Here is a 14,463-nt window from a genome sequence, read left to right on the forward strand (position 1 = left end):
ACGTCAGTCAGAGTCAGTTTAGAGGCGGCGACGAGGCGAATTCTGTTTTTGTTAGCAGTGTCTTCTAAATTACCAATGTAGCTAAATATATGTACATCTACAATTTATTTTTTTAAATCATTCTGGCCCAACGTTGTAAATTTATAGTATTTCAAATTCTTAACAATGGCTCTATAATTACACAAAAGTGAAAAGTTGATAAAACCGAAAAAAAAAGAAGAAAAATAAATAAGAGAGTCTCTGACATAAAGGGAAAAAGTCAAATTTGCTTAACCCAATTTGGAATTGAGAAGACAAAATCTAACGGGTTTTATGCGCATATCAATCGCCTCGTTGTTACCGTTGCGGGAGTAGAGCGGTGCGTAAAGTGTATTAAGTGCCCGAAGCTGTACTTGGGCACTCGGACAGGCTGTAATCATGTCAAGCGAGGAGATGCTATACGCAAAGGTACATTTACACATTATATTGATGCCCCACAAGTGCATTGTTGGCAATTCCGCGCTGTCGTCGTCGCCGTCGTCGTCGTCGAGCCCAGCGCCCCATAGTGTTAAGAATGGGGGCTTATAAAAACGCATACATAATAACAATAACAACGTGTGCTGCATGCATGTGTGTGCATGTGTGTGTGTGTGTATGTGTGTGTATGTGTGGTGCAATAATTTCATTTTTGCATTTCTTAATTTTTTACAAGCACCTTGCGCACCCGCTTCGTCTACAACAGCCCCTATTGATGTCATGGCAGAGTCATGGTGCATTTATAGGCAAGAAAATGTATTAGAAATGAATCACATTCTTATCAGAACTTTCGCGCTGATAAGCGCGTGTCTTGCTTGCGTGCGTTGGCTTCAATTACAATAGACACCTGCATGTTTGTATGTGTGTGCATGTGTGTGTGTGTGTTGGGTAGGCGAAAAAGAGGAAGGGGGGCAAGCTCTGGCTTTAGGCGGCTCAAGTTGCCTGGCATTGAGCCGCAATAGTTACAAACTTGTCCCAGGTCATGTTCAATGTTTGGATACACAACTCTCTCCTTCTCTATGTTATTTTTTAGGGTTCCAAGATTTGGATACCCCATGCGGAACAGGTGTGGGAGAGCGCCACGTTGGAGGAGAGCTATCGCCAGGGTGCCGGCGTATTGAAAATTCAAACGGAATCGGGCGCCTTGACGGAGATTAAACTGAAACCGGATGGCAGCGATCTGCCGCCGCTGCGTAATCCTGCAATTTTGGTGGGCCAAAATGATTTAACCACGCTATCCTACCTGCACGAGCCGGGCGTTCTGTATAATCTGCGCGTGCGTTTCTGTGAGCGCTCAATCATCTACACCTATTGCGGCATCATACTGGTGGCCATCAATCCGTATGCGGACTTGCCGCTGTATGGACCAAACATTATACGCGCCTATCGCGGCCATGCCATGGGCGAACTGGAGCCGCACATATTCGCACTGGCCGAGGAGGCGTACACAAAACTGGAGCGTGAGAATTGTAATTTAAGTATCATTGTTAGCGGTGAATCGGGTGCTGGCAAAACCGTATCCGCCAAATATGCGATGCGTTATTTTGCCGCCGTTGGCGGCTCCGAGTCCGAGACACAGGTCGAACGCAAGGTGCTGGCATCTTCACCGATCATGGAGGCTTTTGGCAATGCGAAGACCACGCGCAATGACAACAGCTCACGTTTCGGCAAATTTACCAAACTGCTGTTCACGAATCACATGGGCGTCATGTATCTGCAGGGCGCCACCGTGCACACGTATCTGCTGGAGAAGTCTCGCGTGGTCTACCAGGCACAGGGCGAGCGCAACTATCATATATTCTATCAGTTGTGTGCGGCGCGTGCCAAGTATCCAGAATTGGTGCTGGGTAAGAAGTGCACTTTAACTATTGAAATCTTGTAGAAATATAATCTAATCTTGCTCTTGCAGATCATCAGGATAATTATCAGTTCTTGAAAATGGGTGGCTCGCCAGACATTGAACGCGTTTCGGATGCAGATCAGTTCAATGATACGGTACAGGCCATGACAATCCTGGGCTTTTCCATACAACAAATTGCCGATATTGTCAAAATACTGGCTGGCATTCTGCATTTGGGTAACATACAGGTGTCCCGGACGTACAAGGACGGCAGCGACGAGGCAGACACCGAATCGTGTGATATCTTTGTGAGTGGCCAGCAGCTGTACAAACAATTGCCAATTGTTAATTATTTAATATACTTTTAGCAAAACGATCTGCACCTGCAAGTAACTGGAGATCTGCTAAAGATAAATGCTGATGATTTGCGGCGCTGGCTTTTGATGCGTAAGATAGAGTCGGTTAATGAATATGTGCTGATACCGAACAACATGGAGATGGCGATGGCCGCAAGGGATGCTTTGGCCAAGCACATCTATGCGAAGCTCTTTCAGTATATTGTCAATGTGCTGAACAAGAGTCTATTTAACGGTAGCAAACAGTGCAGCTTCATTGGCGTGCTCGATATCTACGGCTTCGAAACGTTCGAGGTGAACTCGTTTGAACAGTTTTGCATAAACTATGCGAACGAAAAGCTCCAGCAGCAATTCAACCAGCATGTCTTTAAGCTAGAACAGGAGGAGTACCTTAAGGAGGGTATTACCTGGACCATGATCGATTTCTACGACAATCAGCCATGCATTGATCTCATTGAATCACGCCTGGGCGTGCTGGATCTGCTCGACGAGGAGTGTAGAGTTAGTAGCTTAACTAAACTTGATTTACATGCCTTAAATTACTTTTGTTGATTGGCAGATGCCCAAAGGCTCGGATGAGAGCTGGGCGGGCAAGCTGGTGGACAAGTGCAACAAATTTCCGCATTTTGAGAAGCCACGCTTCGGAACCACAAGTGAGTGCTGCACTAACTAGTTGAATAATCACTAAATTATTTCTAAAATATTTAAGGTTTCTTTATTAAACATTTTTCGGACACGGTTGAGTACGATGTGAATGGTTTTCTGGAGAAGAATCGCGATACGGTATCCAAGGAGCTAACCAATGTGATGGCACAGTCGAACATGCTGCTCTGCAAACAGGTCATGGTGCTCGAAGAGGTGGACACGCTCGGCACGGATGCGAACAAGAACACAACCACACTGGGTGGACGCGTTGTGATTAGTGCCAATCGCAAACAGGTTTGTGAGCCGATCGCTGGGCCAGCAAAAGCTGCTTAAGCAGGCTCGTTGTAATGTAATTTGTATTGCTACTCTGTATTTCCATACGCTTGTTGTCCATCAACCACTGTCCACTGTCCAATGTACACATCGCCAACTGGGTCAACAGCAACTCAACGAGACGCGTCGAAGAGTTAGTTTTGTTTTTGTCTTATAAACAACTTGAACTTTATGTGCTTTTGTGCTGATGCCATGTATGGTTTATGTTTAATGCTAATTTCTTTGACTTGATCAGGTGGTGCCCTCGAAGCAGCACAAGAAAACTGTTGGCTCGCAGTTCCAAGAGAGTCTGGCTTCGCTGATCTCAACATTGCACGCAACGACTCCGCACTATGTGCGCTGTATCAAGGTATAGATCCGTACTGTAAAATCGTATGATAAACAAACACTCATTTTATCTGATTGCAGCCCAACGATGACAAGATTGCCTTTAAGTGGGAGACAGCCAAGATTATTCAACAGCTGCGTGCCTGTGGTGTGCTGGAGACAGTGCGCATCTCAGCAGCCGGATTTCCTTCTCGTTGGCTTTATCCTGATTTCTATATGCGGTATCAGTTGCTGGCGCATCGCAGCCAAATTGATAAGAACGACATGAAGCAATCCTGCCTCAATATTGTACTCAAGTGGATACAGGACGAGGACAAATATCGTTTTGGTAATACGCAGATTTTCTTCAGGGCCGGCCAGGTGGCCTATATGGAGCAAGTGCGCGCCAATCTGCGCAAGAAGTACATTACCATTGTGCAGTCTGTGGTGCGGCGCTTTATTAAGCGACGTCGCTATCTGAAACTGCAAGGCATTATCTTTGGTATACAGCGGCACGCACGTGGCTACATGGCGCGCATGCGTGCCCAGAAATTGCGTGAGGCGCGCGCTGCTCTCATATTGTCCAAGTATGCGCGCGGCTGGCTGTGCCGCCGTCGTTACTTGCGTCTGTGCCACTCTGTTGCCGGCATACAGCAATATGCTCGCGGTATGTTGGCACGCAACAGATTCTTTGCCATGCGGGATTACTATCGCGCTGTGCAGATCCAGCGCTTCGTGCGTGGTGTACTGGCACGTCGAGCCTATCAGAAACGTCGTCGCAGCATCATCATCTGTCAATCGGCGGTGCGGCGTTTCCTGGCGCGTCGCCAGTTCAAGCGCATGAAGGCTGAGGCAAAGACCATATCGCATATGGAGAACAAGTACATGGGCCTCGAGAACAAGATCATATCAATGCAACAGCGCATCGACGAGCTCAACCGGGACAACAGCAATCTGAAGCACAAGACCAGCGAAATTAGCGTATTGAAGTCTGTATACAGCCATTGTTATAGTAAATGTACCCTAAGTATTCTTCTCCTGTTTGTAGAATGAAGCTGGAGATGAAGAAAAACCTGGAGCACGAATTTAAGAATGTAAAGGCCGCCTGTCTGGATAAGGATAAGCTGATCGAGGCGCTCAACAAGCAGTTGGAATCGGAGCGCGATGAGAAAATGCAATTGCTCGAGGAGAGCGGTCATTCGCTGGAGGAATGGAGTCATCAGAAGCAATTGTGGTGCATGGAAAACGAAGAGCTGCGCAAGCAAGTGGACTCCATGATCGAAATGGCCAAGAGTGCGGAGGGCAGTCAGCGTGACCGCGAAGAGCGCAGGCTCACCGAAATTGACAATAAGGAGCTTAACGAAGCCTATCAGCGTGCCATCAAGGACAAGGAGGTGATCGAGAATGAAAACTATTCGCTCAAGGAGGAGCTCAGTCGCTACCAGCAGCAACATAACGGCCTCAGTGCCTATGGCATCCATCACACACGCAGCGCCAGTAATGCGTCCAGTCAAAACGAAGATGATGTGGGCTATGGCTCCGCCAAGAACACACTGGACGTACACAGACATCCGGAGTTGATGAACAAGAACGGTGCGGCTAAACCATAAGCCTAGTTTGAATAATTGATTAATGTAATTGTGTCCCCGTAGATTCATTCTTCGATAGCACCAGCATTGTAGTCAAGCTGCGTTCCATACTCGAGGAGGAGAAGCAAAAGCACAGGAGCTTGCAGGAGCAGTACGTGAAGCTGGCAAGTCGCAATAAGCCTACGGAAGATTCATTCCGGTAAGTAACGCGCAGTTAGGCAATTGTTGTGAACGAACACTCGCACACACACAATCACACACACACACACACGCCTATAGTTAGTCTAATTACTATTATGTATATTATTGCCACACACTTGCCATAGCGTCTCCGAGCTTGAGGTAGAGAACGAGAAGCTACGCAGCGACTACGATCAGCTGCGCACGAGCATTAAACACGGTGTTGAGATCAACGAGCTCAATGGTAACATTCGTCATGGGCCTTCATTGCAGTTGTTATATCCAATCCCTTCCCCTGCCTCCCCCTCTCTTTTTCCTTTGTGTTCACAGCACAACATGCAGCCCTACAAGAGGAAGTGCGTAGACGACGAGAGGAGTGCATCCAATTGAAGGCCGTCTTACTGCAGCAGAGCCAAACGCTGCGCTCCATTGAACCGGAGAGTCTGCAGCTGCGAGGTAGCGATGCCAGCAATGTGCACGAGCTAATGGAAGCATTTCAGTCACAGAAGCTGGTCAACAGGCAGTTGGAATCGGAGCTGAAGGCCATTACAGAGGAGCACAACAGCAAGCTGATGGAAATGACGCAGGCCATCGAGCGGCTCAATAATGAAAAGGACGAAATGCAGGAGGTTCTTTTCAAGAGCATCGATGAATTCGATCAGGCCAATATTGATACGCTGAAGCAGAACGATCGTTATTTGCGCCTGGAGCTGAAGAAGGCCATAACCCAGTACCTGCTGGTGCAGGATGAGCTAAAGCTGGCCAATGCCAAACTGAAGGCGTACAGGCAGGACGGCGGCAAGCTGGAGAATCAGCTGGAGGAGGAAATGATACGCAATAAGGCGGCCAACAGCAGTAGTAGCAACAACGATCTGGGCGCCAATGTGACCAAACAAAAGTCTCAAAATCCACTCGGACTGATGAAGTTCCACAACAGCGATCTGGACAAGATCTTGCAACGTCTGCTAAGTAGTCTCACGCCACGCACTGTGGTCGGTCTGCTGCCCGGCTTTCCCGCCTATCTTATTTTTATGTGCATTCGGTAAACTACTCAAAATTTCGTGTATATATCCACTTGATCGACAATCTATAATAATTTGCAGCTATACCGATCTAACCAATGCCGATGAGGATGTGCGCGAGCTGCTTAGTAAATTTGTGATGCAAATCAAGAAAATGCATAGAACGCCCCATCCGATAGAGAACCGCGTCATCTGGCTAGTCAACTCCATAACGTAAGATCTTGAAACATTCACCAAAAACCGTTTTCTATAGTTTTCATCATTTTGCAGGCTGCTAAATTTATTAAAGCAATACGGCGATGTTGAGGAATACGTTAAATTCAATACGGAGAAGCAGAATCAGCAGCAATTGAAGAATTTCAATCTTTACGAATATCGACGCGTTATACTCGATCTAATTGTGAATCTATATCAGGCGCTCGTAATGCAGATACAGAGCCTACTGGATCCCAAGATTGTGCCGGCCATATTAAACAACGATGAGATTCAACGCACTCGCCATGCTCATGGGATGCGCAATCGAAACACAGATTCGTCATCATCACCCGAGCATGGAAATGTGCCTGCCTGGAAGCAGCTAATTGGCCAACTGGAGCACTTCTACAAGCAATTCCAACACTTTGGCTTGGATAGTATATATGCTGAGCAGATATTTAGTCAGCTCTTGTACTTTGTCTGCGCAGTCGCGCTCAACTGTTTGATGCTGCGTGGCGACATCTGCATGTGGGAAACGGGCATGATAATTCGCTATAATCTGGGCTGCATTGAGGATTGGGTGCGCGACAAGAAGATGGTGATGCTACTTTGTTGTCAGTTGTCTATCCACAATCAGCTTAAATCTGCAATTTTTTTCTATACTTTATCCTGCAGTCAAATGAGGTGCTGTTGCCATTGGCACCATTGAATCAAGTCTCCCAGTTGCTGCAGTCTCGCAAGAGTGAGGAGGATGTGCAAACCATTTGTGATCTGTGCACGTCGCTTAACACCGCCCAGGTGTTAAAGGTCATGAAATCCTACAAGCTCGATGATTATGAGAGCGAAATAACCAATGTATTTCTGGATAAGCTGACGCAGAAATTGAATGCGCGGGAAATGGTAAAGCTGAGCAAAATTCCATTTACACATTTACAACAATACGTTTTCACTTTCAGTCCAAGAGCGATGAGTTTACAATGGATCAAAATTTCATACATCCCTTCAAGGTGATGTTCAAGTACAGTGACATCAAGCTGGAGGAGATCGAGTTGCCGCCGCATTTAAATCTCGACGAATTCCTCACAAAAATATAAATTTAGTATGCGAGTGCGTTTCAACCAATTATTTTGAATGTTGCCATTTGACGTGACTTATTTTCTTTTGTATTATACGAGTCTTAGCTAATTGTAGTGAGAAGTCTAAGTGCAGTAGTTCCTGTTTAGTTTAATGAGAAAGGAAAACCCTAACTATCGACAATTCAGTTCCCTTTTTTTGACCCGTACTGCTAGCCATTTTTGCCAATTTTTTTTTAGTTTTGTTATAGCTAATTAAAGCTTGTTTAAAACGGGTGTGAACCAATGCAATATATGAAACTAATTTGTAATTATAAATGAGGGAGTAAAACTCCAGCAGAAAGCATTCCTAAGTTGCAATAATAAATTAACCTTGTACCTTAACTTAAACATTAAATGAAAAGAAAACATATTCATATATATGAAATGTACTTAATGAACATTGAAATGTTATAGAAATCTATGTATACAATGGCCGATTTGTGGCCTTAAACGTTTGGAATGTAGAGACTTGTTAAGATAATAAGTACTTATATATTTATATATATATATACATATATATACATATATATACATATATAGAGCGCTATATTTGTAACGATGCTGTATTCGATTTATGTATTCTCATATTTTTTGTAAGTTATATGTATTAGCGTGTTTTGAAGAACGAGCCCCCAAACATAATTGGGCTGTATTAAACAATAAAAAATAAGCCTTGGCATTTGTTTGAAATATGACAAATTTATATTAAATACTCGTGTACGATAAAATTTAACGGAAGAATTTGTACAATAAAAGCTATTAGCAAATTACCGGCGCCTTGGATAGCTTATTCTTTGGCAAATCGAGAGATGGCAAACGGCTCGTTATCATGCCCGTTGCCACAGTTGCTCCATTCTCGCGTATTGTAAAGGCCTGACCCGGCGTCATGACCATTTTGCGCAGCAATGTGACGCGCACCTGACCATGCTCGCCGGGCATCAACATAGATTCGCTGGGCACTATAAGGTGTTAGGTAGTGAAGGTACTTTGAAATGAACCCATAAAGAACTTACCGATATCAATGCGTGCTGGCAGATTCCATGTCATGCTGAATAGCTGCTGTATGTACTTGGATAGCATGGGCTTGAAGCGTCCACCCTCGGCACGAGACAACAAATACATGGAGCCTTCAAAGTGATTAGATATATCCTCAGAACCGGACGCACATAGCAGCATGCCGCGTTCTACAGATGAAATCTTAATGCCACGCAACAGGGCGCCCACATTATCGCCGGCTAGTGCTTGCGGCACACTCTTGCGAAAGATCTGAATGTCACTGACGGTGGTCTTTAGGTTCTGGCTGAAGCCCAACAGATCGGCTTCGGCATTGCGCGCTATCGTGCCGCGTTTTATGGTGCCCACCACAACCGTGCCGCGTCCGGGCACCGTAAATGCATTGTCAATGGGCAGGATAAAGGGTGCCTTGACGTCCCGCTCGGGTGTCGGTATATACGTGTCGCAGTGCTGCAGCAGCTGCTCAATGGCGGGGACACCAAACTTAGACTGATCGTCGCGTAGCGCCAATAAGGCAGAGCCGCATATCACTGGACTGTTGACGCCATCGAAGCCAAAGTCCGACAACATTTCTCGCATTTCAATCTCTACCAACTCGAGCACCTCCTGGTCGACCAGATCCGCCTTGTTAATAAACACCACAATGCGTTGTATGCCAACCTGTTTGGCCAGCAGCAAGTGCTCACGTGTTTGAGGCATTTGTCCGTCCGTAGCGGCCACCACTAATATGGCTCCATCCATTTGGGAGGCACCCGAAATCATGTTCTACAATGCAATCAGATTAAGTTTGATAGCTATAAATGCATTTGAAAACTTACCTTAATGTAATCCGCATGACCCGGACAGTCTGTGTGTGCGTAGGTGCGTTCCGCGGTTGCATAGCCAATGTGGCAGGCATTTATGGTTATGCCGCGGGCCTTCTCCTCGGGCGCACGATCGATTTGTTCATAGGGTATATAGTCTGCCAGACCTTTTGTTGATAGGATTTTGGTAATTGCCGCCGTCAGTGTCGTCTTGCCATGATCCACATGCCCTATGGTGCCCACATTACAGTGTGGCCGTTCACGTTGACTGGGATCCGGTGTCGGGTTGTCTTTAATACTGGTGGCAAATAAACGGGAATTAGCCCAGCATCTGCTGAATGTGCGGCCGCTGGTGGTGGTGGTCAACGCACTGTTTAGCCTCTGTAGAACGGCTGTGTCGCATTGACTCCGCAGTTTAACCAGAAGACCTCTCATAGTCAGCAAAAACGATGCACGTAATCGTTCGTCAACTCGCACGCCGCGTAGTCCAATCACAACAAAAGCAGCTGATTTCTTCGTTGCCGCAAATTTCAGTGTTGTAAAAGAGCCAAAGCCAAAAAGGGAATTTTATTCAAACTAAACTTTTCCGAATGGGAAATTTTTTGGAGTGTTTTTTTTTTTATTTATTTATTTGAAACATCTTCTGATTGTGGGAATGTGTTTGAATACAATGCGGTTTCCGTTGCTTCTGCAACTTTTGAGCTATTTCGTATGATTTTATGCGTACGCTTCATATGAACTCCCAGGCTAACGCGCTCCGAAAACCTGGTATTGCACAGGCTGCACTGCAGCGTCTTCTCCTTGTGGATGTGACGATGCTTGACCAATGCATTTGCATTGGTAAACGCCTTTTGGCAGACCTCGCATACTTTATCACGTATATTGAGGTGCGCCTTGATGTGATCCTTGAGATCGCGTTTGGTTAGAAAATCCTTGGGACACATAGTGCACTTAAATGCCCGAATTTTCGTATGCACAGCGGTCACATGGTTGCTCATTTGAATCTTTTGCTTAAAGGATTTGCCACAGAACTCGCACACAAACGGCTTGGCTATGTGCGTGTCGTCGTGGGTGCGCATGTGACTGCTCAATTGGCTGGAAAATGCAAAGCTGCGCTCGCACAAGCTGCAGCTGAATGTCTTGCCCATGTGCACGCGCTGGTTGTGCTGTTGTAGATGACAACGCCGCTCGAAATGATTCTCACAACAGCTGCACTTGAACCAGCCGCCGTCACCCAGCTTATGGACTCGGTACTGGTGCGCCTGCAGGGCGTGATCCGTGCTGAAGCTGGTCTGGCACACGTCACACGGTATTTTTTGGCGAAATGTTTTCGTTCTTAGGAAACTTTTGCATGTCTCAATGTAACTTTTCTCAGCTTTTAATAGGCCGATCGTCTGCGTCTCCGTGAGACCTTTGATTTTGCGGGAATACCATTGCCGTAGATACAGAACACTGTCGTAAACATCATAGTGGGTAATAATGCCCAGGGGAATCTCTGTGGCCAGCAGCTCAGTCATTTCTATGTAGGCTGATCTGCGAACATTCAGATTGGCGAAATCCTTGTGCGCCGGATCGTACAATTGTGGAAACTTTGAATACAGCTCTATAAAGTGTGTTGTCAGCCGATTCGTTTCTGTGAACACCAACTGTCCAAAAGATAAGTAGATAGTTTTACGATAAATGCAAATATTCTCTTCAAGTTTGACTAACCTTAATTTTGTTGTCGCCACTTTCCACATCGCTCTCCGCCTCCTCCACATCACAGCGTTTCCCGAGGAAACTATACATTTCATGATAATACAGAGGTAATTTTGTTAATTTTTTGGTACGCTTCTGACGGCTTATGGTCGCGTACTGGCTATGTAGGCTGGCAATACATTTCTTAAGCTTGTACTGAGTAAGATGAACATTTATGGTCGTTTTTAGCTGATCAATTAATGTGGCGTGGGCAGCTGTGCGTTTCTCCTTGTCCTTGAACGAAGAGTTTTTGGGATCCCAGAGGCAAGGATGTCCTTTATAGAGTTCAATGAATTGCGTGATCCGTGGATTGCGTCGATAAAATGTGGGATTAAACTAAATACATTTATATGTGGAATATAACTTTTTTAAATCGTTGAGTTTTCCTTAAGGCAATAGATTAAAGTGCTTACTTTCACAGTCGGTGTAAAGCTCTTTTTGATGCAATCAGCGTCGGCTCTAGAAGCATCGCCCTGATATTCCACTGCCATCTAATTGAACGTAAGAAACTATTTAAAATTATGTGTTTGAACAGTATAAAGGACTTACCTCCTCATCATACTCGTATTCGCTGTCGTAATCGTCTTCTCTGTCGGTCGATGCGTTTGGCAAATCCACAAATGCTGCTTCGGCTAAACAATCCTTATTATCAGCTTCATTATCATCCTCGACGTCGGGATCGCTTTCAATTGGCATTGCCTCTGATTTGAAGTCCGGGCTGCTGTGACAGGAACTTTTGTCCTCATCCGATTCCACTTTGTGTACATTTCTTATATGATAGACGAATTCTTGCCATCTTTCGAGGCTCACTTCCACGTCGCAATCAGTTTTGCAATATGCGCAGCTCAAAACAAACTCTTCGTAATTATTGCGCACCAGGACTGTTCCACAAATCACCATTTTCAACATATTTACCACATTTTTATTTAATACAAAAAATCATAAACAAATTTTAATTGTTGCAACTTCGGATGGTTAATCAAAGAATGTGTTATCGATAAAAGTTATCGCCAGCTGTTTAAGTGTTGGACAGCGACATTAACAATAAAGTCCTTTAGAGACGCGCGCAAATGCTTTACACTGTGGGATATTATTTATTTATGTAATTAGTAATATTTATTAAGACTAAACAAGCAGAGGAGGAATGAAGATTTTTTAGCATCATTTTTGTGGTTTTGTATTACTATGAACGGTTTTGCGATGCCGAGAAAGACTTGTCGGGCAGGTGAACGCTGCACCGCATTCGTCACATTTCTTATCCTTGATATTCAAATGGGCCTTCATATGATTTTTCAACTGGACTCTCTTGCGATATGTTTGATGACAAATATCGCATTCAAATGGGCGAAGATTCAGATGGAACCCATTTATGTGGTAGTCAAGCAATAGTTTTAGCCTGAAGGATTTGCCACACAGCTCGCACACATACGGCTTTTCGCCCGTATGCACACGTATGTGTACATTGAGGTCATTTTTCAATGCAAATGTGCTATCACAGTATTCACACTTGAGCATCTTTTCACAATGCTGGCGCAACTTGTGCCGTTCCATGTCGTGGGCCTTCTCAAAACGACGCGGACACTGGGAGCAGAGATATGGCAGCTCGCCCACATCATGCACCTTTACCAGGTGCGCCCGGAGCAGGTAGTCGATAAAGAAACGCTTATTGCAATATTCACAATTAATGACGAGGCTTTCCGATTTGGGCGGAAGGAAGCTACACAATTGAAGATAATGCAGTTCCGTCTTGGTGCAAGCACGGCGCAATTCCTTCGACTTGACGCGACGCAGGGTCATATAAGTCCATTTGCGCAATCTCATGACGGCCAGATGAACCTCAGTTTCGTTGACACGTAACTCCGGCGCGAGCAGCTGCGCTATCTTAACATACGCTTCCGTACGTGCTTCTAACGACTTGAAATCCGGCAGCGAACTGTCATACAGCACCGGAAAATTGGCAAACGTTTCAATAAAGGCTGTGGTCACATCGTTGATCTCCTTGAAGTTAAGCTAAAAGAATATATGAATATATATTAAATGAATAAATGTAATGCCATAATTATATGCACTTCACCTGAATTACATCTGACTTCGATTCCTCGTCGTCGTCATCGCTAGCCCCGGAGTAATAGCTGTTCGAGAGGAATTTGCATTTACGTAGATAACGTACAGCCATTCCGGTTAGCTGGTTCTTGTCCGCCTTTTGAGTGGCAATCGCGAACTGTTTGAACAACTGCTGTATGGATTTCTTTAATTCGATTTCGGTGAAAAGCACATTGACTTTCTTGTCCATTCCTTCAATTATTGCATTGTAGGCTTCAGTTTCCGCTTTCTCATTTTTATAAGATGTATCGTTTGGGTTCCACAAGCATGGATGTTTCTTGAATTCTTCAATGAAGTGGAGTACACGTGGATTTTGCCGGATGAATGATACTTTTAACTGCAATCGTTAAACATGTGTAAAATCAACATTTATATATTTTCTGAAAATGACATTCAAACCTTGCGCTTTATCGACATTGGATTAGTTCTGCTACGTCTGAGTGGCTTCCCCTCCAGTTCAGAATCAGAATCAGAATCTGTGGAGTTGTCGCTTGCCTCTTCATAGTTATCGCTCTCATTTGACATATTATTCTGAAATTTATTCGAGTATTTAATACTTTAATTATAGACATAAGCAATGCAATTATAGACATAAAAAATGCAATTTACTTACCACTATTTCCTCCTGTACTTGACTTTCATCGTCATAGCTGTCATCGTCCATTTTTTCCAAACAGCCATCTATGCTATTGTAGGTAGGGGACGTAGGTGCTTCCATTCGTATTGGCGATTGGAGGTCATCCTCTTGCTTTAAGATGTCGATGGTTTCCTGTTAAATGCATAATGTCAAATGAAAACTGGCAAACAATTTGTGTAAATATATCTTGCTCACATATAGTACTTCTTCCTCTTGAGGCAAACTTGCGTCCTCTTCTTTTACATACATGACATTTTCAGTGTCTGCGAAAGTCTCAAAGAGCTCTTCCGGGGCGCACTCGATTTCATTTTCGCTTAGGGCGCTTCCTTCATCCGCATCATCGAAACGGTGAGCATTGCGAGTATGGTGCACGAATTGTTGCCAATCCTTTAGTTCACTTTCAATCGAACAATATATGCACTTCAAGTGGAACTCGGTGTAGTCGGTATTGGTTAATATGCTGCCGCATATTTCCATTTTGAGCGGTTCAAGTAAGCGCACGAAAACGAATATTTTATTTACGTCAAGTTGAATGTAGCTGCTCAGCTGCTTCTCGGCTAGTGTTGAGAAACA

The 14,463-nt window shown here is 44.7% G+C and overlaps 4 protein-coding genes across 5 annotated transcripts; 1 reads left to right on the plus strand and 3 right to left on the minus strand.

The window, feature by feature from the left end:
- Positions 1 to 9: 9 nt before the first annotated feature.
- Positions 10 to 8,040, plus strand: LOC115760786 (unconventional myosin-Vb). 2 transcript variants are annotated; one of them, XM_030702281.1, is made up of 16 exons: positions 418 to 447; positions 1,049 to 1,862; positions 1,925 to 2,163; positions 2,224 to 2,712; positions 2,771 to 2,864; positions 2,921 to 3,150; positions 3,425 to 3,538; positions 3,598 to 4,484; positions 4,544 to 5,088; positions 5,148 to 5,283; positions 5,411 to 5,508; positions 5,595 to 6,306; positions 6,368 to 6,499; positions 6,557 to 7,079; positions 7,157 to 7,381; positions 7,438 to 8,040. In XM_030702281.1, the coding sequence occupies exons 1-16, from the start codon at positions 418 to 420 to the stop codon at positions 7,573 to 7,575; spliced, it is 5,406 nt and encodes a 1,801-aa protein (XP_030558141.1). In that variant the 3' UTR covers positions 7,576 to 8,040. The 2 variants fall into 2 exon arrangements, with proteins under 2 accessions (XP_030558142.1, XP_030558141.1); XM_030702282.1 differs by lacking the exons at positions 5,411 to 5,508; positions 6,368 to 6,499; positions 6,557 to 7,079; positions 7,157 to 7,381; positions 7,438 to 8,040 and having other exon boundaries at positions 10 to 447; positions 5,595 to 5,709.
- Positions 8,041 to 8,271: 231 nt separating this feature from the next.
- LOC115760790 (elongation factor Tu) lies at positions 8,272 to 10,011 on the minus strand. Its single transcript, XM_030702286.1, has 3 exons — positions 9,429 to 10,011; positions 8,610 to 9,375; positions 8,272 to 8,555 (listed from the first exon to the last, which is right to left on the minus strand). Exons 1-3 carry the CDS (start codon positions 9,846 to 9,848, stop codon positions 8,356 to 8,358), a joined length of 1,386 nt encoding a protein of 461 aa, XP_030558146.1. The 5' UTR covers positions 9,849 to 10,011; the 3' UTR covers positions 8,272 to 8,355.
- On the minus strand, positions 10,012 to 12,129 carry LOC115760788 (PR domain zinc finger protein 5). The gene is made up of 4 exons (XM_030702284.1): positions 11,700 to 12,129; positions 11,564 to 11,641; positions 11,124 to 11,486; positions 10,012 to 11,059 (listed from the first exon to the last, which is right to left on the minus strand). The coding sequence occupies exons 1-4, from the start codon at positions 12,057 to 12,059 to the stop codon at positions 10,037 to 10,039; spliced, it is 1,824 nt and encodes a 607-aa protein (XP_030558144.1). The 5' UTR covers positions 12,060 to 12,129; the 3' UTR covers positions 10,012 to 10,036.
- A 99-nt stretch (positions 12,130 to 12,228) lies between these two features.
- LOC115760789 (myoneurin) lies at positions 12,229 to 14,431 on the minus strand. Its single transcript, XM_030702285.1, has 5 exons — positions 14,086 to 14,431; positions 13,867 to 14,022; positions 13,653 to 13,784; positions 13,225 to 13,590; positions 12,229 to 13,160 (listed from the first exon to the last, which is right to left on the minus strand). The coding sequence occupies exons 1-5, from the start codon at positions 14,365 to 14,367 to the stop codon at positions 12,312 to 12,314; spliced, it is 1,785 nt and encodes a 594-aa protein (XP_030558145.1). The 5' UTR covers positions 14,368 to 14,431; the 3' UTR covers positions 12,229 to 12,311.
- Between the last annotated feature and the right edge of the window lie 32 nt (positions 14,432 to 14,463).

This window comes from Drosophila novamexicana, unplaced genomic scaffold (genome assembly GCF_003285875.2).
Source record: "Drosophila novamexicana strain 15010-1031.04,08,12 unplaced genomic scaffold, DnovRS2.1 tig00000462-arrow-pilon, whole genome shotgun sequence".
In the NCBI taxonomy this organism is placed as follows: domain Eukaryota; kingdom Metazoa; phylum Arthropoda; class Insecta; order Diptera; family Drosophilidae; genus Drosophila; species Drosophila novamexicana.

Bases quoted from the DNA above. Each gene is read 5' to 3' on its own strand.
- LOC115760789 (XM_030702285.1), bottom strand. From the start codon at position 14,367: ATGGAAATATGCGGCAGCATATTAACCAATACCGACTACACCGAGTTC. The intron at 14,023-14,085 runs GTGAGCAAGATA...TGCATTTAACAG, and splicing joins AAGAGGAAGAAGTACTATAT to GAAACCATCGACATCTTAAA. The intron at 13,591-13,652 runs GTTTGAATGTCA...TAACGATTGCAG, and splicing joins CAATGTCGATAAAGCGCAAG to TTAAAAGTATCATTCATCCG.
- LOC115760790 (XM_030702286.1), bottom strand. From the start codon at position 9,848: ATGAGAGGTCTTCTGGTTAAACTGCGGAGTCAATGCGACACAGCCGTT. The intron at 9,376-9,428 runs GTAAGTTTTCAA...ATTGCATTGTAG, and splicing joins GTCATGCGGATTACATTAAG to AACATGATTTCGGGTGCCTC. The intron at 8,556-8,609 runs GTAAGTTCTTTA...AACACCTTATAG, and splicing joins GCCAGCACGCATTGATATCG to TGCCCAGCGAATCTATGTTG.
- LOC115760788 (XM_030702284.1), bottom strand. From the start codon at position 12,059: ATGTTGAAAATGGTGATTTGTGGAACAGTCCTGGTGCGCAATAATTAC. The intron at 11,642-11,699 runs GTAAGTCCTTTA...ACGTTCAATTAG, and splicing joins AATACGAGTATGATGAGGAG to ATGGCAGTGGAATATCAGGG. The intron at 11,060-11,123 runs GTTAGTCAAACT...TCTTTTGGACAG, and splicing joins GTGGCGACAACAAAATTAAG to TTGGTGTTCACAGAAACGAA.
- LOC115760786 (XM_030702281.1), top strand. From the start codon at position 418: ATGTCAAGCGAGGAGATGCTATACGCAAAG. The intron at 2,865-2,920 runs GTGAGTGCTGCA...AAAATATTTAAG, and splicing joins GCCACGCTTCGGAACCACAA to GTTTCTTTATTAAACATTTT. The intron at 5,089-5,147 runs GTGCGGCTAAAC...GTGTCCCCGTAG, and splicing joins GGAGTTGATGAACAAGAACG to ATTCATTCTTCGATAGCACC.